The following is a 26,642-nucleotide window of genomic DNA, read 5'->3' as shown; positions in this document are numbered from 1 at the left end:
TGTTCCATAACCACATTCTCCACTACAAGGCCATGCTCTCTACTGCCAAATCACTTTATTTTGCAAATCAAATCAAATCAAGTGATGGGAACACAAAGGCTCTCTTTTCTCTGGTTAACAAAACTCTACATACACCCTCTCACCCCTCTTATAACTGCCTTTGTTCATTCCTCTCTCACCTCTGGTCTTGTCCCTTTGTCTCTCAAATCAGCCTCAGTCACCCCTATACTCAAGATACCTGGTGCAGACCCCAACAATTTCAATAACCTCCGTCCTATCTCCAATTTCCCTTTTCTCTCCAAAGTTCTTGAAAAAACAGTTTCATCTCAGGTCCATGCCCACCTCTCTAACAATAGCCTATATGAACAATTTAAATCTGGTTTTTGCCCTTTACACAGCACAGAAACAGCTTTGTTAAAAATCACCAGTGACCTCCTTATGGCTGCTGATTCAAGTCTCCTTTCAATCCTCATTCTTCTTGATCTAACCGCAGCATTTGACACTATTTCCCACTCCATTCTCATTCATAGACTAGCCTCCATCGGTATCTCTGACACACCTCTCAATTGGTTCATCTCATATCTCTCTGGCCACACTCAGTTCATTCAGTTAAAAACATTTACATCCCGCCCATCCCCCCTTTTCTCTGGTGTTCCACAAGGCTCTGTTCTCGGGTCTCTTTTATTCATTCACCTACCTCATCCCCCTTGGCCAGATATTTCATAGGTATAATATTAATTTCCACTGTTATGCGGATGACACCCAGCTCTACTTGTCCACCAAACCCAGCTCCACCTTTCCACCCACTTACCTCTCAGACTGTATTCAGGAAATCAGAACCTTCTCCACCAACTTCCTCAAACTCAACAGTAGTAAAACTGAAATTCTTCTCATTGGCACCAAAATCATAGGCTGGTCGTTACCATCCTACGTTTCCGCCTGAAATTTGATTTCGGTCTGCACGTTAGTCTGGCCCAATGTAATAGGAGTCTGTCTCCGTAATGGGCAGATGCTTATTTTGAGGTTTAAAATCATTGGGGTTCCCTTAACCAATCAGCAACGTTTGGTAATGACATATATTGTGCGCCGGAGTTCAGGCTCTTACGCTTACCACTTCCGCTTCCAGTTAAATAAATCTAACTTTTCCCAAAGCCAGTTGGAAGGAGAGCTACGACGTCCTTGCCATTTATAAAGTTGACAAGAAAAGCCTCTTGTTCTGGTTTTAATTCCGTGATGCTCTCGAGAGTTGAGACAACTTCGCGGATGGCTTCTAACGTCTCTTCGTCCGTCGCCATTGTTGCTATTCTGTTGAACTACAAGCTCCACTGGCTGGACTACAAGCAACTCGGCATGCGAGTTTCACGTCATCACTCAACTGTTCGCTGATTGGCTAAGACGCGCGGTTACACGCAAACAGCAGAAGGGCAATTTGGCCAGACTCCGTGGCAGACCGAAATCAAATTTCGGGCTGAAACGTAGGATGGTGACGACCAGGCTACCAAAATCACCCTATCTAATATAAACAACTTCTCTATTCAAATTGACAATTCCCCAGTCTCCCCCTCTCCCCAGGTTAAGAGTCTGGGTGTCATCCTTGACCACTCTTTCTTTCCATTCTCATATTAACAACATCACCTGTTTAGCCTATTTTCACCTACGCAACATCTCCTGTCTCTGTCCATCCCTCTCACCTGAAAATACTGCCACTCTTGTCCATAGCCTGGTCACGTCCCGTCTGGACTATTGCAACTCAATTTTATTTGGTTTACCTGACAAATCCATCCATAAGCTACAGCTAGTTCAAAACTACGCTGCACGTATCATCACTAGAACCCCCTCCATAAGTCACATAACACCGGCCCTGCAGCAACTCCACTGACTTCCTGTCAAATTCCGTATCAACTACAAAATCCTACTTCTCACCTTCAAGGCATTAAACAACCTCGCCCCTCAGTACCTCACTAACCTGCTCCAAACAAACATTCCTGGCCGCACTCTTAGGTCATCCTCATCGCAACAACTCACCATCCCACCAGCTCGCTTGACCACCATGGGGTTCAGAGCCTTCTCCCATTCTCCCATGCCTCTGAAACACCCTCCCGAAACACTTAAAAAATTCAGACTTAGGCCACGTCCACACGTACGAAAACGATCTTTTCCCCCTCCATTTTCCCTGGCATCGTTTCAAGAATATCTGCGTCTACACGGATCCATCTCAACACGATTCAAAACGCTACTTCATATTCCAGGCCTATAGGTGGCGCTGTTTCAGTTTCAGAAATTCACCAAAAACGAAGAGGCGGAGCATGCGCATAAAGCTTGAGTGCTATTTACAAATCGGCTTTAGACGATGGTGGCGATGGCATCATCGAAACGCTCGTTTGCTTTTCTCGCCATTTTCGCCGTCCACACAAAAATGCAAGAGCTGCGTTTACGAATTTCTTCACCCTGGGACCAGGTTTCAGAAAAGTGCGTTTTAGGGCAATGCGTTTACAGGATTCGTGTGGACAATCGGCCAAAACAATGCAAAACATCTGTGTTTAAACCAAAAAGCGTCTCCGTGTGGACAGGCCCTCAGTCACCACCTTCAAGTCTCAGCTCAAAACTTATTATTCAGACAGGCCTTCTCCATTCCATAATCTCACTTCTATCTCCCATTCTATCTGTCATTCGTTTGTAACTATATGTTCTATATTATGCTTGTATGCACTTTGTGTTTTATTTTAACTATTTCGTGTATTTGAATTGTGTTCTATTTTAAACAATTTTGTACGGTGACCTTGAGTGTCGCGAAAGGCGCCGATAAATAAAATGTATTATTATTATTATTTTATGCTAGAAATAACGTCCAGGTGGTAAAAAAAAAAACAGTAGATCCCCTTTAATTTAAATGTTCATTGTCTTATCAATTGTGTTGCTGTCATTGCAGCTGCAGTGAAAAAATGGAACTACAAGACAACAGAGCATGGGCCCAAACATGCGCCTGGGCGCTGGTGGTGGCGGCTATAAAGCGAAATGAGCGGTGGCGACGTTTGTTTGTTTGTTTTTGTATAATGTTCATGCATGGGAAGTGTTTTGTTATTAAATGTTTGAATTGTACATTTGGGTGTAGTGTATAATTTTGAGCTTGAAGATTCAAACAAACCCAGAATATACGCAATCAATAATGTAATGTGAAGAGAAGGCCCTGGAGGAGGAGGGATCTGAAGCGAGCAGGAAGTAGGCGGAGTCCGGCTTGATTAGAAGGTGTATATATGAGAGCCTGTGCAGGTGTGTGCCCTTTTGAAACCCTGCAGCAGAACCCTGGGCTCTCTCCTTGCAGCAATTGTTTGTCTGAGTAACATATAAAACCAGCATCAATTGCCTGCCATCCTCGCCAAAAATAAACCTGTTAAACAAGATCTTACAGTGTCTCACTGTGCCTGACCGCACAGCTGTAGTGTTGACAACTCTCCTGGTACCCAGCTCAAACACTTAATACAGTTCAAGACGAGCTATTTTTCACAGTCTACTCCAGAGAAATTTTGTATTCTCACATGATTAAAATAAGTGAGACCATGTTTCCCTGAGATCTCCTCAAAATGTACAGTTTCCATCGATGTCTCTTTTCAGCCTTTGCGTATAAAGATTAGTAGGGTACAATCTGTGAATCGTTTTAAAGGAGATCTCTTTGACCTTATTGGTTAAACAAAACTTATGTAGTAAAAGACGACCTTTATTTCAACAAATTTTCCCAACAAAGGTAGACCAGTACGATAAAGCAGAAGGTGTACTCATCATGTCTTGTTTAAAATAGTTTTGTTTCTGTTTTTACTGGAACTTGAAAAAACAAGTTTTTCCAGTTATGTCTTAGATACCTCTAACAGTGCACGACGATCAGTGTTTCCTTTCCAGTCTTCTCTAATTTCTGTGGGGACAGCATCTGACCATGTTGGTTGAATAATTGACTTAGTAATAAAGAAGTGTTGTACCTACCCTTTCTGTAATCTGAAATGAAATCGTTGTTTTTTGTGAAATGTTGTTGTGTTTTCTGTAATATCCTTGTGTTTGGCCTTCAGGCAACTGTAATTTTTAGTACAGACTGTTCAACAAAATATCTTCCATGATTCACCACTTCCTGTTTTGACTGAAGGTCTAGTTTTGAGAATGTTTTAAATTTAGATTTACAGTCTTCCATTTTTGGCTTTCACACAGAGAAATCTCACTGAGATGTTTTCGGGTCAAGAAAAAATGGACAAGACTTCAAGAAGAACATCTTTGAGAACTTCAGTTTTTCTGGTAAAATTCTTTACTGCAGAAAATCACAGGATAATGAATCATAATGCTCCTCCTCTAATCCTCCTAATCCTGGGAGATTCTTTCTATTAGTGGGATAGAAGCAGTGGGGTTGTTCTTGAAGTCCTGTTTACATCTCGCATGCATCCAACAACTCAAAGTCAACTGTATGTTCTCTAGTTACCCTCTGATGAGATATGCTGTAGAGCAGAGTTCAACCAGTCTGTACATTCAGTAACAATGTGTGTTACATAGAAAACAAACCAACAAATAAGTAACATTTTTACATTACGTAGAGGTTTTATTGTTGAGAAAAGATGTTGCTGTTGATGTTGATGGGAGAAATGGATGGGTCAGAGAAACATGGGAGATGACCATTTTTATTCTGCTGTTTCTTTTAACTTCTCTTCACAGATAATTGTGATGAAAGTCTTGTGCTGTCAAACCCTCACATGTAATCCAGAAGAGTATCAGATAGGGAGAGAATGCTGTCCGATGTGTCCACCTGGTAAGATCCAACTGAATACTAAAGGGTCCTCTTCCTTTCCTGTTGTTTAAAGTATTAAGCATGATCACAAGTGAAAACTGTTGTTAAGAAATGGATTAATATTTTTTGCTACTTTTTTGTTATTTTTCATTTGATGGTAGTAATAATAACACCAGTATAAGTGTTGTGCTCTCTGACCAGAGTTGCCATTCTGAATGAAGTGGTGCCTGCAAAATCCTTAGCATGCAACATGCTCTTTGCCCTGAATATTGTATTTTATTCGAATAAAATAAAGATTGGTTAAAATTAAATAGCTGGTTGTCTTTTGAACAGGAAGCAGAGTTAAAATAGATTGCACAGAGTTCAGAAGTACATCATGTCTGCTGTGCATACATGGAACTTATATGGATAAATCTAATGGACGTAAGCAGTGCTTCACATGCAGCAACTGTGATGCAGGTACATTTCTGTTAATATTATTTATTTATCAGTAGAAATGTTTTTCTTTTTTTCAACTGGTGAATTTTAAATCAAATCCACATCAGACAAGTTAATTTATGCAGATGTTTCCTATGAATTCATAAACTGAAGAGACTATTGTGTCACATTTTCTAAAGTTGTTCTAACCACTGAAGGTATCTTTAAATCAGAAACAGATTAAACAAAATAGGAGTTTTGTTTCTGCATGTTTTGTAACTTCCATATGTGTTGATAGGTTCTGGTCTGAAGGTAAAGAGGTCATGTACAACAACATCAGACACAGTTTGTGAACCACTTGAGGGATTCTTCTGTATTGACTTCACAAATGACCAATGTGCAGCAGCACAGAAACACACGGTCTGTCATCCAGGACGATACATCAAGGAGAAAGGTTGGTTTTCTAGTTTTAAATGAGAGTTTAAGGACAAAATTCCTCAAAGTTTAAGGAAACTGATCTTTGTGACAGTTTGCTCATTAAAGCTGCACATGGTGATTTCTGACCACTAGATGGGAGTAAAGAGCAACAAAAGCCTAATAAAGATGTTTCTACCCACATTCACTGATGTTGTGCAGTAAATGAGTAGCACTCCTGTGTTTGGATTCTAAAACAGCTTTAGTGCTAAGCACACTGCACTGCAGTGGTCCCATGCTGAAGGTCGGGGTCACTGAGGTGTACAGAATCACCGTCTATTGCTGTGCACCAAGAAATTCTTGTATCCACTGGCACAGGTTACTGCTAAGGCCCAGTTCCTGCATTTTTGTGACCAGCTTGCTGGGTATCATGCTGTGATCTACAAAAAGCATCATGAAGTATGACCCCTTCTCCTCTCTGTGTTTTGGTGCAGCATAGATGGTTGTGTTAATGGCATCCTTAGTAGATCTGTTTTCTCTGTATGCATACTGTTGTGGGTCGAATGTAGGGAGGGAGATGATTTAAGATGACCTAGGATCAGTCTTTCGACACACATGGAGACTACAGATGTAAGAGCAACAGGCCTGTTGTTATTGAGGGAGGTGATCTTCGTCTGCTTGGGTGGTCTGTGTTAGGAAAAGGTTAAAAATGTCTGATGTCTGTAAATACTCCTACAAGCTTGAAAGCTTGAGAGAACAGTCCCGGAGCACACTGTATGTCCTATTGTGAAGCAGGCTGCATCTCTATAACACTTTAATCTTTCATCTCTAGACTGAACTAGTTTCAACTTCTGTATAATTTGTGTGTGTGCAGGCTCAGCCTCCTCAGACACTGTGTGCTCTGACTGCAGTGATGGAACATTTTCAAATGGAACATTAACATCTTGTCTCCAACACACACAGTAAGTAAATCTTCACATCACACATGGAGACACATTGGATGTATTTTTTTATTTCTGTACATTTTCATGTAAAACACGTCTCTGCTGTTCCAGATGTGAATCAATAAACCTTCAGCTGATAACACCAGGAACTAACTCAACTGATTCTGTATGTGGAGAAAAAACTTCAAATGTGGGAGTTATTGTGGCCATCATCATCGTTATCATGGTGGTTTTTTTAGTCGCACTAACAGGTGTATTAATATATAACCGTAAGAAAAAAGTAAAGGAAAGATGTCGAACAAGTAAGATTTGTTTTCGATCCAGCAAAATTTTATCACATCTTTGATGGATGATAATGTTTTCTGCCAAGTCATGACAGTGCTGATAATCATGTTTTTCACTGGTTTTGTTTACTTACAGACAGAGGAAATGTGGAGGTATGTATGTTTCACACTATTTGAAACTATAATGTCCACTGTTATAGATGTCAACACTTTTATGTAATAGATGTTGTTAGAGAATAATTTCTCTTCCCTACTGCTGGGGTCAGTTATCTGCCCTATTTTCTTTCTGAGGAACATGCCAAGGCCATGGTCCCTCTCTTGGCGTCTTCAATCTCACTGGCTGTCTACAGACAGAGCTGGTGTGAATGCTTATCTTCATGTTTATGTACAATAGCCAATTGGATATTGACACATCTCCCCCTGCCTCGGTCCACCTTCTTAGTATAAGACTTTGAGTTTACTGTTTGTGCTTTAGAATTGAGGTGGAACTCATGCACTTATGTTGTGATGACGAAGCTTCTGTTCTCCTCGATCGAGCCTAAATAAACTCCTTCAGCATAAGACATACAGGACTCTGGTGCTTCTTCTTCTTCATCGGCATCACCAAAAAATTCCTCCCTAACAATTGTTAGATCAGATCAGTAGATCAACTTCTGTCTTGGAACACCCTGCCTCAGTCACCAAATTCCTCCCTAGGGAGGATTTGTGGTGATGCCAGTGAAGAAGAAGAAGCACCAGAGTCCTGTTGTCTTCGCAGAGAACAGAACAAAATCACATCAGAAAGCCCAACTTCTGGCCTGGAGCAGCTATCTCAGTCACATGAACGTCCTGCTGACAGTGAGTCACGCTGCATGCGGCTTACTGGTGATCACCTTGTTTCTCGCAGACATTATACTTTCAGACTGAAAGTATAGTTATTCAAGCAGATGTGGCTTGTAGCCACCCCTTACAGCACAACCATCTCTTTAGCTCAGGTGAGCGGACAGCTAAGGTCCCAGCAAAGCAACCAGTCTAGACGGAGTGTCCCCATAATTGCTCAGGGTCTGTGCTTTTGAGCTGTGGGACAGCAGCGGTGGAGCAGCAATTTTAAAAGAGTGTGTGTTTGTTTCAGTCTCCAAACCTAATCCAATGCATTTCTAGATTTTCATCATGACGATATGCAAATAATATTGCATTCAAAATGTACATTATAGCACAACGATATATAACCCAAGATATATATTCACAGACAATACCATAGTATTAAGCAATTCATTTATGTTTTATTGGGAACAAGTGTGAGTGACAACAATATCGTGTTTCCTCCCTCTCCTCTCATATTCTCCCCTTCTTCTTCTCTTACGTTCTCTCTCTCTTCTCTCCTGTTCTCTCCTTCATCTTCTCCACGCTTTCCTTTGTCCTGACTCCTGGACTTCCCTTCCTCACATCTAATCCGTTTTAACTAATCTTTCATCCTAGCCTTTATCATACTCTATATTATTTTATTCCTTTTATTATTTAAGATTTTAATAGTTTTATTGCATTTCATTGTCTTCATTTCTATTCCTTTCTAGTTTCTGAGAGCAGTAACAGGGATGAGTTGATGTAGGGGATTTTCTTCATTGAAAAGAAAGTTTTAAGCTCCAGCAAATAGCTTTAAGTTACATAAATGAACACCTACATGGCATTAATGCAAGAATATGTACTACTATAAAATTAAATTAGTGCATTTATAGATTGACAGCTAGCTTTCTGTTTCCCTCCTATCACCTAATTGCATGACAACTTGCAACTGGAAAAATAAGTCAATCTTCTGCTGCCTTTCCCTTTTTGGCATTATTAGTCAAAGGGCTGTGATTGGCTGGATGGCTGTCAATCAATCTTACTTGTCCAATGGGTTTTCATGTCTGGGGGACTGAGGTGCGCTCCATTTCAGTACGCTGGTACATTGCCAGGGCAGGCAACTGGTTTAATACCTTAGGAAAAAGTGAGGGGGATGAAATCACCTTGTTGAAAAAGTGGGGGTGTTGCAAAACCCCCATCCCCCACGAGTGTGACTCCCATGCCCTTCAGCATGTATTTAACCTGAGCCTACACCTTAGGAGGATCCCCATGCAGTGGAAGACCTCATGCATCATCCCTGTCCCGAAGAAGTCACACCCCAGGGAGTTGAATGACTACAGACCAGTCACCTTGACATCCAGCATCATGAAGACCATGGAGCAGCTGCTGCTTCATCACATCAGACGCCAGGTCCATCACGCTCTAGACCCACTGCAGTTTGCGTGCCAGGAGAAGGTGGGGGTGGAGGACGCCATCCTCTACCTGCTCCATCAGACTCTCTTGGACAAGGATAATGCTGCTGTGAGGATCATGTTTTTTGACTTTTCCAGTGCATTCAACACCATCCAGCCTCTGTTACTGAGGGACAAGCTAATAGTAATGGGAGTGGACTCACACCTCATTTCCTGGATAGAGGACTATCTCACTGGGAGACCTCAGTATGTCAAGTTGGGGAATTGCACGCCCGGGACTATCGTCAGCAGCACTGGAGCACCACAGGGATCTGTACTCTCCCCTGTCCCATTCACCCTGTACACCTAGGACTTCAACTACAGCACAGAGTCATGTCACCTGCAGAAGTTCTCAGACAGCGTTTCAATTGTGGGGTGTATGGACAAGAGTACAAGAATCTGGTGAACAGCTTCATCTCATGGTGCGGAGAGAACCGCATTCGGATCAATACAGCTAAAACCAAGTAGATTTTCTGGAGTAACCATCAACGAGGAGTGTGTAGAGGTGGTTCAGACCTATAAGTACCTGAGTCTATAGCTGGATCACAAACTGTCGGATAACATAAACTCAGTAAACAACAAAGGTCTATTGATGCCTTTGCATATCATATATGCTTCTTTTAATTGTTGCTGTGTCTTTATGAATTGTATCAGTTTAAAAATAAGTTCGTCAGTCTTAATATACTGGTAAACCTTTCCTAAAATATCATATATATTTCATAACTGAAAATATTGTGTTTTATATTTTGCCAAAGTGCTCTCTACAATGTCTTTTCATAATGCAATCTGTTCAAAATGCATGTATGTATGTAACCCCCTGATGATAGCCGTTGTCGCTGTTGTATTGTTTTGCACAATTATTACAAAAAAAAAAAAAAAAAAAAAAGCTGAGACTGGTTCATGGGCGGAGTCAACTGATACGGACTGACCTCAGACAACCGCGGCTGTTTTTTCTTTCACTTCCATGTTGACTTGACATAACTTTTCAGGGTGTTGTTATTAACGATAATTAGTTGATTTATACGTTTGTTGATTTTGGTTTCTACGTTGTTGTTTTTTGGCAGTTACTGCAGTTTTTGGCAGTTTAGTTACGTCCGTCGTCGTCGGTAAGTTTCTCATGGGTAGATACCTGTATTAATTATGACTGCTCTAATATGATTCAACTTTTATACGTGATCTGTTTATACTCTAAATCACGGACGTAATTTGATGGGGGGACACAGGGGACATGTTCCCTGCACTTTTTCAAAAGGCCGTTTTGGTTCCCTGCACTTTTTTACCGTCCTAAAACAATGCTACAGTAAACAGAGACGCGTCAAGCGCTAGGACCAAGCGGAAAACGGCCGCTCAAGCTGAAGCCTGTTTCTCTTAGTTTAGACCCGCCCACAAGCTCCTCGATTGGCTCTGCCGTTTCTTGTGTGATTGGCCGTCCCCGCTGTCACTCCACCTTGCTGTCACACCGGTCTGCTAGATTTAGATTTAGATAGATACTTTATTAATCCCGAGGGAAATTCAAGCATCCAGTAGCAGTTACAAACATTAAACATAAAATACAAAAGCTATATAAAAAATAGAAAGTGACTAGAAATAAAATGTTTATACAACTATAAACTATGTTAAAAATATAAAGTGACCTGTTAGAAAATATAAATATAAAGTGACCTGTTAGAAATATAAAGTGACCAGTAGAAGTAGAAGGTTTTTTTTTTTTTTTTTTTTTTTTTTTTTTTTTTTTTAATGAATATGAGAGCTACAAATGGGAAAAAATGAATGAAAATCACAGTCACCAGATGTAGCAGAGGTAGACAGACATGGTAAATGACAGAGTGTCCAGTAAGTAGGTGCAAAAGATTTGTCCATTGTCTATTGTGTCTCCTGCCATCACTGAGAGCTGTTATACAGCCTGATGGCCAGGGGGACGAAAGAGTTCTTCAGTCTGTTGGTGGAGCAGGATTGAGACAGCAGCCTGCCACTGAACACACTCCTCTGCCTGATGAAGGTGTTGTGCAGAGGGTGGTGGGCGTTGTCCAGTATGGACAGCAGTTTGTCCAGGGTCCTTCTCTCTGCCACTGTCACCAGAGAGTCTGCGGTCAGGAGTCCTTGTTAACCGGCATCTGTAAATTGTTCCTTTGTTCTGCCTGGGTACGTAACGTAATATCAGAGGTTTCATTAGGCTACATTAACGTTTGAATCGGTGTCCAATTTCTCCCCACCTGTGATGCCATTTTTACCTACCCTACACTGTGTGGTGCTATGTAAATGAGGTCTGTTTACCATATATTCCATAAATAAGTGTAAAATTGGTGGAACTGAGATGGAGTGAAGTTGACTAACAAGGTGAAACACAGAATTGGGTGATAATGTTATGCTACATTCTTTACAAGCAGTCAAACCGAAAAAGGGAACATCAAACTTAAAAGTAGCAACAGAAAACTAGAAGAACTACTAGAAACACAGTGAACTGAAAGATTAGAGTTTTATTAAAAATACTTGTGTCCACCCCACTTCTGAAATCAAAATTTCGTCCTTGCTCTAAACCCTCTCTCTGTTTTCCAGTACTATGGCTCGTCTCCCTCCTCATAATAGCCTACCAGGGTGGAGTTGTTGAACTAAGACACAGTGAAGGACAGAGTTGTCTGATGTGACACGAAGGTACTGAAATATAAACAGAAGACATCTGTTAGAAAATAAAAATACGGCATGTATAAGAATTAAGAACGAAACCATACTAACTTAAAGATATAAAGGCGCACGCCATATATCGATAATGCATTCTCCACTTTCGATCTAGTTTGTTCTTTGTGTTGTTTTGTTTTTTAAACAAAGGCTATCTACATACTATACTTATTTCTTATCTTTAAAAGTGATTAGTAAGTCTGGGAAACCTGAGTTCTTGCTAATTAATTTTACTATTTTTATGTCATTTGTGGTGGACAAACCAACTACTTCCTCCTACTTTAGGGTGCAACTTTTATTTACTGTGCACTTATCAGAGAGCAGCTATGACCATGAACTAGAAGGTACTGAGGAGTACAGTAGGGACTGGATGTATCTTTGCTGTAGAAAGAACAGCAGGCTTTTTAGTTTTCTGCAATGATAAACTGCACATGAGCTTTGATTAGAATTAACTCATGACTCTATTTGAGGAAGTGTACAAAGGGCTTTAGAGAAGTGGTAAAAGACAAAGAAACAAGGAATTGGGAAATGAGCAAAAAAAAAAGCTGCTTGAGAGAATAACATGAGTCTGCAAAATTGTTGTAAAAGCTAAAGGTGTGATATAAGATATAAAACGCAATACTTTGTCACTACATAATTCCTCATGCGTTCCTTCATAGTTTTGATGTCTTCTGTATTAATCTACAATCTAGAAATTAATAGAAATACAGAAAAAACATTGAATGAGAAGGTGTGTCCAAACTTTTAGTGAAATCTATAAACTGAAACTGGAAAATGCAGTTTTTGTAAACCTTTCATTTTTCTTACAGATGCTGTTCTGATGTCTTGGATGTTCAAACTCACCTCATCCCAAATCTCACTGAGATGTCTTCAGGTTGAGAAAAAATGTACCTGCTATATAACAAGACTTCAAGAAGAACATCTTGGAGAACTTCATCTTTTCTGGTAAAATACTTTACTGCAGAAAATCACAGGATAATAAATCATAATGCTCCTCCTCTAATCCTCCTAATCCTGGGAGATTCTTTCTATTAGTGGGATAGAAGCAGTGGGGTTGTTCTTGAAGTCCTGTTTACATCTCACATGCATCCAACAACTCAAAGTCAACTGTATGTTCTCTAGTTACCCTCTGATGAGATATGCTGTAGAGCAGAGTTCAACCAGTCTGTACATTCAGGGACAAGGATGATCATGAAAAAGGTGAAGGATCAACCTAGAACTACACGGGAGAAGCTTGTTAATGATCTAAAGGAAGCTAGGACCTCAGTCACCAACAAAACCACTGGTGACACACCGTGTTTATGCACCCGCAAGGTCCGCAAGCACATGTACAGGCCTGTCTAAAGTTTGCCAAAGAAAATCTGAATGATTCAGAGAGAGACTGGGAGAATGTGATGTGGTCAGATGAGACTAAAATGACAAAGTCAGGAGCAAGAGAAATGTTGAGCATGACCCCAAGAAGACCATCCCCACCATCAAGCATGGAGGTAGAAACATTACGTCTTGGGGCTGTTTCTCTGCTAATGGTACAGGACGACTTCGCTGCTTTGAGGGGCCGATGAACGGGGCTATGTAGCATAAAATCCTGGATGACAACCTCCTTCCTTCAGCCAGAACACAAAAGGTGGGTCTTCCAGTATGATAATGACCCGAAACACAGGTCCAAAGCAACAAAGGAATGACTCAAGAAGAAGCACATTAATGTCATGGAGTGGCCTAGCCAGTCTCCAGACCTTAATGCTTTAGAAAATCTATGGCGGTAGCTGAAATGTTACATTGTGAAGTGACAGCTGCAGGACCTTAATGATTTAGAGAGGATCTGTGAAGAGGACTTGATCATTCCCTCCTGAGATGTGTTCAAATTTGGTGACAAGCTACAAGAGACGTCTTACCTCTGTACTCACCAACAAGGGCTTCTCCACCAAGTACCAAATTGTTGTGTTGTTTAGGGATCAAATACTTAGTTCAAATGCAAATGGATAAAAAACCTTCTGGATTTTTTGCGATACTCTGTCTCTGTTAAAATGAACCTAGGGTAACAATTATAGACCATTCATTTCTTTGTAAGTGGGCAAACTTACAAAATACTTATTTCCCCTGCTGCACATACTTAAACACATCTGCACAATGCTTTTATTTATACACACACACACACACATAGAGATATAAATAAATGCTTACATTGGCCTCCTATTATAATTCAGACGTGTTTTATTGTTAAGAAACTAAAGTCAGAGGAGAGTGATGGACTTTTTTTTTAACTTCTCCACAGATAATTGTGATGAAAGTCTTGTGCTGTCAAACCCTCACATGCCGTCCAGAGGAGTATCAGATAGGGGATGACTGCTGCCCGATGTGTCCACCTGGTAAGATCCAACTGAATACTAAAGTTAACTCGTCCTTTCCTGCTGGTGTGAATGTGAGTGTGAATGGTTGTCTGTCTCTCTGTGTTAGCCCTGTGATAGACTGGAGACCTGTCCAGGGTGGACCCCACCTCTCCGCTGGGATAGGCTCTTGTTCCCCGCGATCCCTCAGAGGACAAGCGGCTCCAGAAAATGAATGAATGAATGAATGAATGATGGTAGTAATAAGAAATAACAGTGTACACAGCAAAGCAGCAAGTGTTAATTCAACTCCTAGGGATAACACTTTTGAAAGTGTTGAACATTTCTGCCGTGTGGACGTATTTCATTATATAAAATATTTATCATAGAAATATTATATAAAGACCCACTGATAGCGATTTGCAAAACGCGTAATGCTGTGTTGGGCCTGGTACTAAGGCACTCAGTATTGGGGTTTGGCTATCATGAATAATTAATAATTATCAAAAATAATTATTTATTATTAAATAATTGGATCTGAATTACTAGATCACCTCGGGGCACCACCCTTCTAGGAAGGGAAAAGATAGCCAATTAATCAAAACAGTCTCATAAATTATACTAAATTGTCAATTTGGAGTTCGGATTAATAATTAACTTAATAACTATAACCAAAATTACCACGTTAACAACTAGTTACAGTTGAAGGAATTTGGAGTTCTTGGCAGTGTAGAGGTTGGCAATATTCACTCTTGTGCAACATTAAACAGACAGGTATGTTTAAAAGACATTTATTAACAAGAATAAAATTAAACATACAAGCTAACTACAGTGTACTCAATACAGATATGTGTGTGTGTGTGTGTGTGTGTGAGCCAAAATGGCCGCTGGTTGTGGGTGTGTCAAGATGGCCGCCAGTTGTGGGCGTACCAAGATGGCCGCCGGGTGGGTGTGCCAAGATGGCCGCCAAGATGGCCGCTTGAACACAAAGGAAACAAGATGGCTGCTGAGTGGGGACACTCAGACCATGGGCCTGTCTCAAATGGCGTACTTTCGTCAGTACACTTCGATATAATGCACTATGAGCACTATGCACTTACGTCCGTAGTGCGTAATTTTCAAAAACGTAGTATCGTCTCAAATCGGGTACTACGCCTATACTTACCGGAAATGACGAATGACTAACGCCGTATTTTGATTTTGACCGCGAGCGTATATCGAGCAGCAATTTAATAGTACTACGTTTAAAACAGAAATAAAGATCATTTTCATTAAATGTCATATTGTAACTTACATCTGTATGGACCTGTAAAACTGCTCCACCACCGCTTCCAAATCACTGCCGCCGATATCAGCCGCCACTATCGCAAGTTTGAATTGGGTTGATAGTCCCTCCCCTTCCGCTACGTAGCCAAGATGGCTACCGTTAAGGGTGGAAAGTGTGCAGCGTTCCACACTCAGCTTTTTGACCGTTATGAGTACACCATCCGGGTACTTGCAGTGCACTTCGTCTCGTTGGAATTTTCAGTGTGAACGCACTCACGTACTCAAATTAGGTATTGTAAGTGCAGAAGTACGCGATTTGAGACACAGCCCATGTGCTGGCCAGTAGATATGTGGAATGTGATAAGGGTTTTATGAGGTGCCAGGTTAGAGGAAGAGTGGTTAGTTAAGCATGCAAGACCCTGAGTCTATGTGTTGCATAATCTAAACTAACATCAAACCACTATACTATAAACAACTCAATAAACACAAATATCACATTCAATCAAAGTTTAAGTTCTATGCTTTGCTTAGCTTAGCTTGACTAGGCCCAGGTCATAATACCAGATTTGGTGGAAAGTCAATTTCTGGTGTGTTGCTCCTGTGGCTGGCGGTTCCTGATGGAAGCCAAACCGGGAAAAGTTGTAGTCCTTGCTGTGTTTTCCTGATGGCAGACGTTGGAGGGAAACTGGCCGCTCCTTGAAGTCCTTTGAAGTGGCTTGTTAGCAGCTCGGTGCTAACTAGCCGTGTGGCTCCTGTTGTTGGGAGTTTAGCCTGCAAACCTTCTGTTTGTTGGCTAAAAGACCTGGTGTAGATTCCTCAGCAGGATCTTGCTTCGCTGCTGTAAGGAGAACAGGCCTGGCACCCAGCTGCAGCCGAGCGGCTGGGGGTCTCCACGTGGAGGTGTGGAGTTGTAGAGGGTAAGAGGATAAGAGAATAAGAGAGAGAACACTGGCAAAACAGCGCATTTTATATGACCTGATGACCTCAGAGGTCACATGCCACTGTCAGCCAGTGAACTGCTTGGTCAGTTTCACACCTGGAGGATTGTGGGAGTTCTGGTGCTTCCCTTTGTTTCCAAGACATGTGGTTAACTTGGTTATGCATGGTGAGCTTCCATAGCTCACCCCCAGGTTCAGATGCCAACAGCTGAAATTTCAAGAGGCGAGCATCTGCAAAGAATTTCTCCATGTCGGGTTTATCACTTTAAATCCAAACATCCAAGCAAGGAATTTTCCCAGCAATGGTGCCAAGCAAGGACGAAATTTTGACTTCAGAGGTGGGGGACACACAACTTCTGCATCTCTACTATCCGTCACCTGACAAAAATATACTGATGACATGAACAGTGGGGCAATTTGGGGTGCAACAATTATGAATTTTGATGATATAGAGGAATAAACACAATTATAATGAGTTTGGATGTATCATATTTGTATATATTGTATTTAATAATATAATATATAAAATAATATAACAATATATAATAATAACAATAATAATAATACATTTTATTTATCAGCTCTTTCAATAAAACTAATACACTTTACAAGATTATTGAGAGCTTTGTAAATGATGAGGAGGATCTTGAAGTGGATATGCTGCTTTATTGGCGCCAGTGACGGTGTTGCAGGATGGGTGTAACGCATTTCTGTGAGTTTCACTTTGACTTCTAAAGAAGTCTCTTATGTTCACTTTTCTTTTTTAGACATCCTGGCTGCGCCTAATTACCAAACACACAAACACACACGCACATACGCACATGGACACCGATTCAAACGTTAATGTAAATAAACCTCTGATATTACAATCATTCTAGCTGACCTGACTCAGGCAGAACAAACGCCCAATTTACAGTAGCAGATTAACAAGGAGTCCTGCCCGGTAGAGGTGGGCGGATCGATCCAAATATCGATAATATCGATACCAACGTTGGTATCGAGATTGATCGATACCAATGTAATGAGATCGATACTTAAGTTTCAGTTTCTCTCGTTTCATTAAAGAAGCGACCCGACTCTGTTTGTCTCGATGCCGCTGCTGTCACAGAGCAGATCAGGCTCGTTTTACTCCTCCTCCCCCTCGCGTGTGTTTGTTGTACTGTCACGTGACTCCGCAGCGCCAGGTGACCGAACACCGCCCACCTCTACCAGCCAGGCTCGGCCAGCAGCAACGCATTACACACAACGAGAGAAAGAATAGAGCTGTTTGGTTATATTTTCGGGCCGAAAATGAAACGATAGCAAGTTGTGCTATTTGTAAAAACGTAGTAAGATACGGTGGTAACACAACAAACTTGTAAAAGCATATGGAAATTTTTAAAATCCCCGCCCACTTGGCCCCTACAGATCGCTGATATGACGAAAAAAAGTGCACTAAAGGGGAGAAATGTTGTCTTATTTTTGTATTGTATTGTACTTCCTAAACACGTCCTTACATTATTTATAAGATTTGTTGTGGAGTGATAATTTTCTACACTTTGTTTATTTAAGAAAAGAAAATCCAGAAAGAAGTTCAATGAAGGGAGTGATTAAGTTTTTATTGTAGTTTCTGAACATGCCTGAAAAATAATTTGTTTTTATTTGTCCTCAAGTGATCATTTTGTTTCTGAACAAAAACTTTTATTGTGATAAAGTATTTTCTATTTACTTATAAACCAAATTCTGTACTGAACTTTAATTGATTAATAATCCAAAAGGCAAATCATGAAAACACTTAAGATGTCATGAGAATTAATTCAGATTTAGATTGATTCAGATTGATGGCGCATCCACCTTAATTTTTAAAAAGTATCGATATCGGTATCGGTATCGGCGATACTGGCCCAGTATTTACTTGGTATCGGATCGATACCAAATCTAGCGGTATCGCACACCTCTACTGCCCGGACTTGCAGAGCGCTATGCAAGCAAGGTGGAGTGACAGCGGGGACGGCCAATCACACAAGGGACAGCAGAGCCAATCGAGGAGCTTGTGGGCGGGTCTAAACTAAGGGAAACAGGTTTCCGCTTGGTCCTAGTGCTTGACTCTTCTCTGTTTACTGTAGGGCACAGGTGTCAAACTGATCCGTGAAAGGGCCGCTGTGGCTGCAGGTTTTCATTCCAACCATGCAGCAGCACACCTGACTTGGCTCAATCAATCAACTGAACTGCCTTCATGCAGTCATTTCAGGTGTTCTCTTGCTTGATTGGAACAAAAACTTGCCAGCCACACCCACTGCATGGGTGCTGCATGGTTGGAACGAAAACCTGCAGCCACAGCGGCCCTTTCACGGATCAGTTTGACACCCCTGCTGTAGGGGAACATTGTTTTTGGACGGTAAAAAGTGCAGGGGACCAAAACAGCCTTTTGAAAAAGTGCAGGGGACATGTGGTTCTTCACTTTCGGTTTTGGCCAAGAATTTTCTTTTCGGTGCATCCCTATTAAACAGTTAACACTGTGACAGAGTTGGAACAACACTCTCAAAAGTTGAAATTCAACACACATCACTGACACTACCAGTGTGTTTTTTTTTTAACACTGAATAGTTCATATTAAATTAACAATATGGAAAACATATAAATCTTTTATAGTTGATTTCATTTTTAAAAATACTACTGGGAGTCAATTAATAATCCCCAATTTCACTCCCCAAAACCACACATGCCACTTGAATTTATAAAGATAACCATGCAAGTTGCAGTTTGAATCAACATGTATTTCCAACAAACACACTACATCAAAATAGGATTGGCTTTGCAATAACCACAACACAGCTCACACCATATGGAACTGTGGCACAATGTATATTTGTTATTATGTGTGTTATTTCACACATCTCATTTGAGAACTGTTTGTTCCTTAATTGGAAAAACAAAACGAATCTGCTCTCTCATTGCCACAGAATGCATTGAAATGATCATCAAAATAAAGTGTCCACTCTGCAGGTCAAAAAAGCTTGCTCATCATGTTTTATGATATTGGTGACCTTTCTGAAAATAGGAACTTCCATATTTGCTCCATATGATTATTGTCAATAGAGTGCTGGGTAGTTATTGGAGAGTCTGTACTGACTGCCTGTGAAGTTGAGGGCTCACCAAAAATTTCGCTCTTAGCTCCTTGACTTGGGGACTTTCTTTGGCACTTCCCACGTCAACGTTAAAGACCTTGGTTTGGATGAACGTATAGAAGTTGTGGGGGGATTCATCGTAGTTGACACTGAAGATGAAGTGTGCTATGAAGAGCTCTTTGAAAGCTGCCAAGGATGTCTGTGCCTTGCAAGGGATGGCCTTGTGATCAATGATGACGTAGTATCTTTGGATGCGGTTCTTCTTTTCACCAACACACAGGAGGACGGGCTGTCCCAGTTCATAGCATTACACTTTACTTAGCATGCAACATGTAGCCTTCTTCTGGAGATTGTATTTGAATTAAATTGAAAGAAGATTTCTTGAACTATAATGGCTGGTTGTCTTTTCAACAGGACACAGAGTTAAAATAGATTGTACAGAGTTCAGAAGTACATCATGTCTACCCTGCATGGAAGGAACTTATATGGATAAAGCTAATGGACGTAAGCAGTGCTTCCCATGCACCAACTGTGATGGAGGTACATTTCTGTTAAAGGGGAACTCCAGCGCAAAATGAACCTGGGGTTAATAACACATGTGTACCGAGTTCGACCGTTCTCTGGTATTTGTTTTCATGCATTTGTTTTGTTAGTCAAATGTGACCAGTTTTCTTGCAAACCGCTAATTAGCGTATAACGCTAGCCTTCGGAGCACACCTACACATAAAAAGAAATCGCTATTTCTATACCACTAACAAGGCTCACAATATCACCACACTTACACGGTAGCATTAACTAGAGTCTCTACATGTAAACCGAACCATTGAGAACTTTGCAAGTATACAGGCTGTTTATTAAAAAAGGAATACAGTACCGTTCGCGTCCGGCTCGCATATCCAGGCGGGCGCCATCTTGGGGAAACTGAACTCTCTTTCCTATGCTCTCTGTAAATGTGGTGATATTGTGAGCCTTGTTAGTGGTATAGAAATAGCGATTTCTTTTTATGTGTAGGTGTGCTCCGAAGGCTAGCGTTATACGCTAATTAGCGGTTTGCAAGAAAACTGGTCACATTTGACTAACAAAACAAATGTATGAAAACAAATACCAGAGAACGGTCGAACTCGGTACACATGTGTTATTAACCCCAGGTTCATTTTGCGCCGGAGTTCCCCTTTAATATTATTTATTTATCAGTAGAAATGTTTTTCCTTTTTTCTGCATCAATAACATCAACTGGTGAATTTTAAATCAAATCCACATCAGACAAGTTAATTTATGCAGATGTTTCCTATGAATTCATAAACTGAAGAGACTATTGTGTCACATTTTCTAAAGTTGTTCTAACCACTGAAGGTATCTTTAAATCAGAAACAGATTAAACAGAATAGGAGTTTTGTTTCTGCATGTTTTGTAACTTCCATATGTGTTGATAGGTTCTGGTCTGAAGGTAAAGAGGTCATGTACACCAACATCAGATACAGTTTGTGAACCACTTGAGGGATTCTTCTGTATTGACTTAACAAAGGACCGATGTGTAGCATCACAGAAACACACGGTCTGTCATCCAGGACAATACATCAAGGAGAAAGGTTGGTTTTCTAGTTTTAAATGAGAACAAAGTTTAAGGAAACTGATCTTTGTGACAGTTTGCTTATTAAAGCTGCACATGATGATTGCTGACCACTAGATGGGAGTAAAGAGCATCAAAAGTCTAATAAATGTGTTTCTATCCACATTTACTGATGTTGTACAGTAACTGAGTAGCACTCCTGTGTTTTTTGGCTTCCAAAACTACTTTGTCATATTAATCCTATGACGCTTTAAGACAGATTTAACAAGCCACCAGGTGGACGTTGCTGAGTTGTCCTTTCATGTTGGGGTTTAAATATGAACATCTGTAGGTGTTTATCCACCTGGAACTCACACCTGGAACTGGAGGAATCCTTTCCCCAATGAATGATGGTCAAATGATCCAAAGACAGCCAGAGACTCCAGACTCAATTTATGAATGAGACTACTTTAAAACAACAACAACAACAGCAAAACATTACTTCACTGTTCCGATAATTAATGGTTGATTAACTGATTAATTTCAGGTGTTTTCTCATTAGTGTGTCTTATCCAATGATGTAAAGCCTGCACTCTAACAGTGTCTTGATATCTGAAGATTTCCTGTCTTTGATTGTAAAACATTGTTCTCAAGTTGTAAACATTAAAAAATAGTTTCTTATTTCAGTTTAGGTTAAACATGACATGAATATACTCATCTAGACCATGTTTCTACGTTAGTCTGATTCTTCATAGATTAATAAACCACATTCCAACACATTACTTACTCATTAATTCATCTCTTCATACTTTAGACTGAACTAGTTTCAACTTTCATATAATTTGTGTCTGTGCAGGCTCAGCCTCCTCAGACACTGTGTGCTCTGACTGCAGTGATGGAACATTTTCAGATGGAACATTAACATCTTGTCTCCAACACACACAGTAAGTAAATCTTCACATCACACATGGAGACACATTTATTTTTTATAACAGCCATGAATTTGTTGTATCTGTACCTTTCTCTATAAAATGTCCCTTTTATTGTTCCAGATGTGAATCAAAAAACCTTCGACTGATAACACCAGGAACTACGTCAACTGATTCTGTATGTGGAGAACAAACTTCAAATGTTGTAGGGATCATCACTGGTGTGGTGGTTTTATTAGTCATTCTAATAGTAGCAGTACTGTGCTACGTCTACAGAGAGAAAATCTATTCAGCAGGTAGGTTTCATTTATATCAGGAAAATGTTCTTCTTTTCTATGTTTTGTCACATCTTTGATGGATGATAATGTTTTTTGCTGAGTCATGACAGTGCTGGTAATTATGTTTTTCACTGGTTTTGTTCAATTATAGTCAGAAACAAAAATGCAGTCATCATCAGAGAGGTATGTTTATTTCTCACTATTTGGTTATGTGCACTGTTACAGATCACAGCACTGGGTTTATTGAAAGAATTAAATTATGTCATTTTTTTTCCTTTAATTTCTTCTAAAAAGAATCCTCAACCTACATTACAACAAGTCCCAGAATTAGTGCCATTGTCACAGCCGGAGGTAAGACAGCCGTGTGTTCTTCAATGAAATGTTTATTAACTGAGGATCGTCTGGCTGTGTGATGTCTCTACAAATGTTTCTGTTTTAAGTGAATGTGTTTCTCTCCTCAGGGTGAAGCTGTGTAACCAGTCTAAACTCTCAGATATAATCTGTTCTCTGTGGAGTACATTTGCTCCAGAATCCAGTTATTATACATTTGGACGCTGTCAAATTATCTTTTCAGAGAACAGAAAAGACAGATCAATAGATCAACTTCTGTCTTGGAACACCCTGCCTCAGTCCACATGAATGGTGACTGATGAGTTATAATAGGCGCGTCTGTCTTAACAGACTTAATAAGCACTTTGAGACTGTCGTGGTTGGACTTGTATCTCTTGGCAAAAACGGTTGAGCATTAACTTGCGTTTTATCAGTATTTTAGGTTGAACTGTAAATTGGCAGTGACCTTTCTAGCTGTATCTGACACTGAAAGGTATGCAGACACAAACAGAATTTATTGAATTGTGAACCAAAACCTTTCATAGAACACTTGAAGATTTATTTTTTATAACGAAAAATCACATTAAACTTAAAACTTATTATACAGTTATATACTAATTCTGTTTGGAAAAAAAATAATGTTCAATGTTGAAACATAAGTATATGTATAGTTCCTAACTTCAGTTTTAACATCTGAAGTAAATTACATAATACATTTGAAAGCACTACTTTAAAGCAATCTAAAGTTCAATCTTTTTAGGAGTTGATTTTATTATTGCTATTATTTTTTTTTTCTTATAGTTTTATTGCCCCCATGTTTGTATGATTGTAGATACTGGCGTCCATGTGAATGGGTATCTTTATGTTTCAGATGTACTGATATACAATGACAATAAAGCATTAATTCAATTTAATATAGGACACTGCCTCTATGATTTTACACCAGTGTAGAGTCTTAAACCTTAGTTATAAATACATTTAATAATATTTGAAGATACTTCACAGTAACAAAATACCTCGAGGTCGGTGCCAGTCATAACTGTGCCATCAGGAAACCACTTGTGTTACCATCACTATTAAATATTCAGAGTATGTATGGAGAATAAAAAAATTTAAATCCATTGTTCGTACCTGTGATCATGTTTGCTTGAGTTACTATAAAAATAGCAAGAATTGCAAAAAAAAATAGAAAATAGACTAATATGTATATATTTTCAATAGCTTTATAAACAAAAACAACCAAACTGAATAAAAATTCAAAGTGTCATCATATCATGTGAATAAAAAATATATGCCACACAATGAACACCAGTGAGTTTAACCACTTGTTTACTGTAATATTTAACTTGTTTAGATTCACTGATTGGAGGGAAGTCCACTCTTGAGTGTTTGTGGTTAGTCCTCTGACCGTGATTCATGATTCAGGAAGACGAAGAGAATCTTTAACCTGATTGGTTTAGGACTTTTGGGCGGAGTCAACTGATTACAGTCTTCAGATTAATACGACACAGTCGCTTTCTCTCGTTTTTTTTTTTTTTTTTTTTTGATATTCTCATGGTGTTGTTCTTAACGTTAATTAGTTGGTTTCTACGTTTTTGTTTTGTTTTTTTTCTACGTTGTTGTTGGATTTTGGTTTCTACGTTGTTGTTGTTTGGCAGTTTAGTTACGTCCGTCGTCGTCGGTAAGTTTCTCATGGGTAGACACCTGTATTAATTATGACTCATCTAATATATATAATACTTTTGTATTGTATTTACTCTAGACGCCGTCTCTCTGTTTTCCAGTACGTACGTACCTGTGTAAACTCTAAACGCTGTCTCTCTGTTTTCCAGTACTATGGCTCATCTCCCTCTTCATAATACCAGGGTGGAGTTGTCGAACAAAGAAGTACGACACGAGTGAAGGACAGAGTTGTCTGATGTAACACGAAGGTACTGAAATATAAACAGAAGACAGCTGATAGAAAACGAAACTACATTCTCCATTTTGTGTTCAGACCTCGTTATCAGCGTTAAGACAAAAGTAATTTTTAATCGATAACAAAACCACCATAATTTTCAAAAGTGTCATCGTTAAAAAGACGCGATAAAACATGCGCAAGCCATATTATCCATAATGATCTTTTTTATTTATTTGTTTACTTTATTTATATTTATTATTTATTTATGAATAAATGGCACGCACATATTTAATGGCTTCTTTTGAAGGGTTTAGTGAGCGTGGGAAACTGTGGTTAATTACTAATTAATTTTGTTATTTTTATGTCATTGGAAGTGAATGTGTTTCTCTCCTCAGGGTGAAGCTGTGCAGCCAGTCTAAACTCTTAGACGAAACCATTCAATGTGGAGTACATTTGCTCCAGAATCCAGTTATTATACATTTAGATGCTGTCAAATTATCTTTTCAGAGAACAGAAAATACAGATCAGTAGATCAACTTCTGTCTTGGAACACCCTGCCTCAGTCCACATGAATGGTGACTGATGAGTTATAATAGATGTGTCTGTCTTAATAGACTTAAAGGAACAGTATGTAGGATTCTGGCCAAAACTGGCCAAAACTGGTACTGCAATCACTTTCAAAATACTGTAGAACGGTGTATCCCTTCCAACCTACCCCCTGACTCGAGGTAGCCAGGTTACCAAGGTAACGTTAGGCTACTCAATACGTCTCAATTACGTTTCACATTGCCATAATCGACGTGCTAATGTTTTTTTCCTCGGCGTTTCAACATAATGACAGAGAAACGGGCTCATAATGCATCGCTAATGTTAGCAATGACGACTCGCCGTTTTTGTTTCCCAAACAATTCCTTACCTTTTCAATTCGATGACCCACCTCCTCTGTATGCGCTAACGTAACGTTACTTTGCACGAACATGCATAACTTTGTTCGACTGTCGTGAATATTTTAAATGTCCATTTACATTATGTACAAGTAAGTTAGCCAGGAGAAAATTAGCAACGTTGGCGTCTGTCTTAAAATTCTTCTCCGTTTTCAGCCGTCTCCATCTTTCAAAGGCATCTCCTATACAAATCCTTGTTTTATTTCGGACTTTGTCACGACGTAGTTCGGATTCATGACGAGGTCTTTTAGGTTTAGTAACGTTATACATGTTTTATCTGACACGTTCGTAGCTGCAGCTGTGGTAACTAGAGCAGAGCTGGCAACCCGGATGACGAAACTCTACTGACTTCGTGATTGGTAGATAGGTGGAGGGTGGCGCCTCAGACCAAAACACAACATGACAACAATAACATCAGTTGAGGGCTGCAACTTTCACTTTATCTTTCACTTTCACAATATCCTGGCCAGACCACTGTTGTCAGTGATATAAGTATTTGAAATGAACATGATTTCTTCATGTCTAGTGACATATCAGGGCCATTTTATGATTAATTGAAATACATGTGTGTGTACGCTATGATGTTTCTAGAGATGAACATGTAGTTTCTGCTTTAATTGAATGTGTTTCCAACTAACATGTGAACTGTTCACTGCAGAGTAAATGTGATTCAGAATCCAGTTATTATACAGTTATAACTAATACAGTCTGGAAAAACTAATGTTCAGTGTTGAAATGTAATTATATAGTTCCCAACTTCAGTTTTAACATCAGAAGTAAATTTTACGTCAAAATATAATCAAGAATGTAACGCAGTTAATACATTCGAAAGCACTACTTTTAAGCAATCTAAAGTTCAACCCTTTTTTTGAGTTGATGTTTTTATTGCTATTATTTTTTCTTTTACTTTTATTGCCCTCATGTTTGTATGATTGTAGATACTGATGGCTGTGTGAATGGGTATCTTTATGTTTCAGATGTGGCACACTATTTCGTTGTACTGATGTACAATGACAAAGCATTAATTCAATTTAATATAGAACACTGACTCTGTGATTTTACACCAGCGTAGAGACTTAAACCTTAGTTATAAAACATTTTATAATATCTGAAGATACTTCATAGTAACAAAATACCTTGAGGTCGGTGTCAAGTCACATCTGTGCCATCAGGAAACCACTTGTGTTACCATAAAAAAATAAAATAAAATCCATTGTTCATATCTGTGATCATGTTTGCTTGAGTTACTATAAAAATACCAAGAATTGCAAAAAAATAGAAAATAGACTAATATTTATATATTTTCA

At 39.5% G+C, this 26,642-nt stretch overlaps 2 protein-coding genes across 2 annotated transcripts in view; both read left to right on the top strand.

The window, feature by feature from the left end:
* Positions 1-22,279, top strand: part of LOC311494403 (tumor necrosis factor receptor superfamily member 14-like) — a 40,375-nt gene extending 18,096 nt beyond the window's left edge. Inside the window, exons 2-7 of the mRNA XM_084553433.1 lie at positions 12,580-12,715; positions 14,043-14,136; positions 19,820-19,945; positions 20,839-20,994; positions 21,811-21,898; positions 22,007-22,279. Coding sequence (XP_084409559.1) covers positions 12,656-12,715; positions 14,043-14,136; positions 19,820-19,945; positions 20,839-20,994; positions 21,811-21,898; positions 22,007-22,238 — 756 coding nt within the window. The 5' untranslated portion in view covers positions 12,580-12,655 and the 3' untranslated portion in view covers positions 22,239-22,279. The remainder of the gene's footprint in view (positions 1-12,579; positions 12,716-14,042; positions 14,137-19,819; positions 19,946-20,838; positions 20,995-21,810; positions 21,899-22,006) is intronic.
* LOC311494402 (tumor necrosis factor receptor superfamily member 14-like) lies at positions 4,182-6,913 on the top strand. Its single transcript, XM_084553432.1, has 6 exons — positions 4,182-4,278; positions 4,690-4,783; positions 5,096-5,221; positions 5,478-5,633; positions 6,468-6,555; positions 6,649-6,913. Exons 1-6 carry the CDS (start codon positions 4,210-4,212, stop codon positions 6,881-6,883), a joined length of 768 nt encoding a protein of 255 aa, XP_084409558.1. The 5' UTR covers positions 4,182-4,209; the 3' UTR covers positions 6,884-6,913.
* Positions 22,280-26,642: the final 4,363 nt, after the last annotated feature.

Source organism: Chelon labrosus (genome assembly GCF_963514085.1).
Source record: "Chelon labrosus genome assembly, chromosome: 10".
NCBI lineage: Eukaryota > Metazoa > Chordata > Actinopteri > Mugiliformes > Mugilidae > Chelon > Chelon labrosus.
The sequence above is the reverse complement of the archived record's forward strand: the minus strand, read 5'-3'. Positions and strand labels throughout refer to the sequence as shown.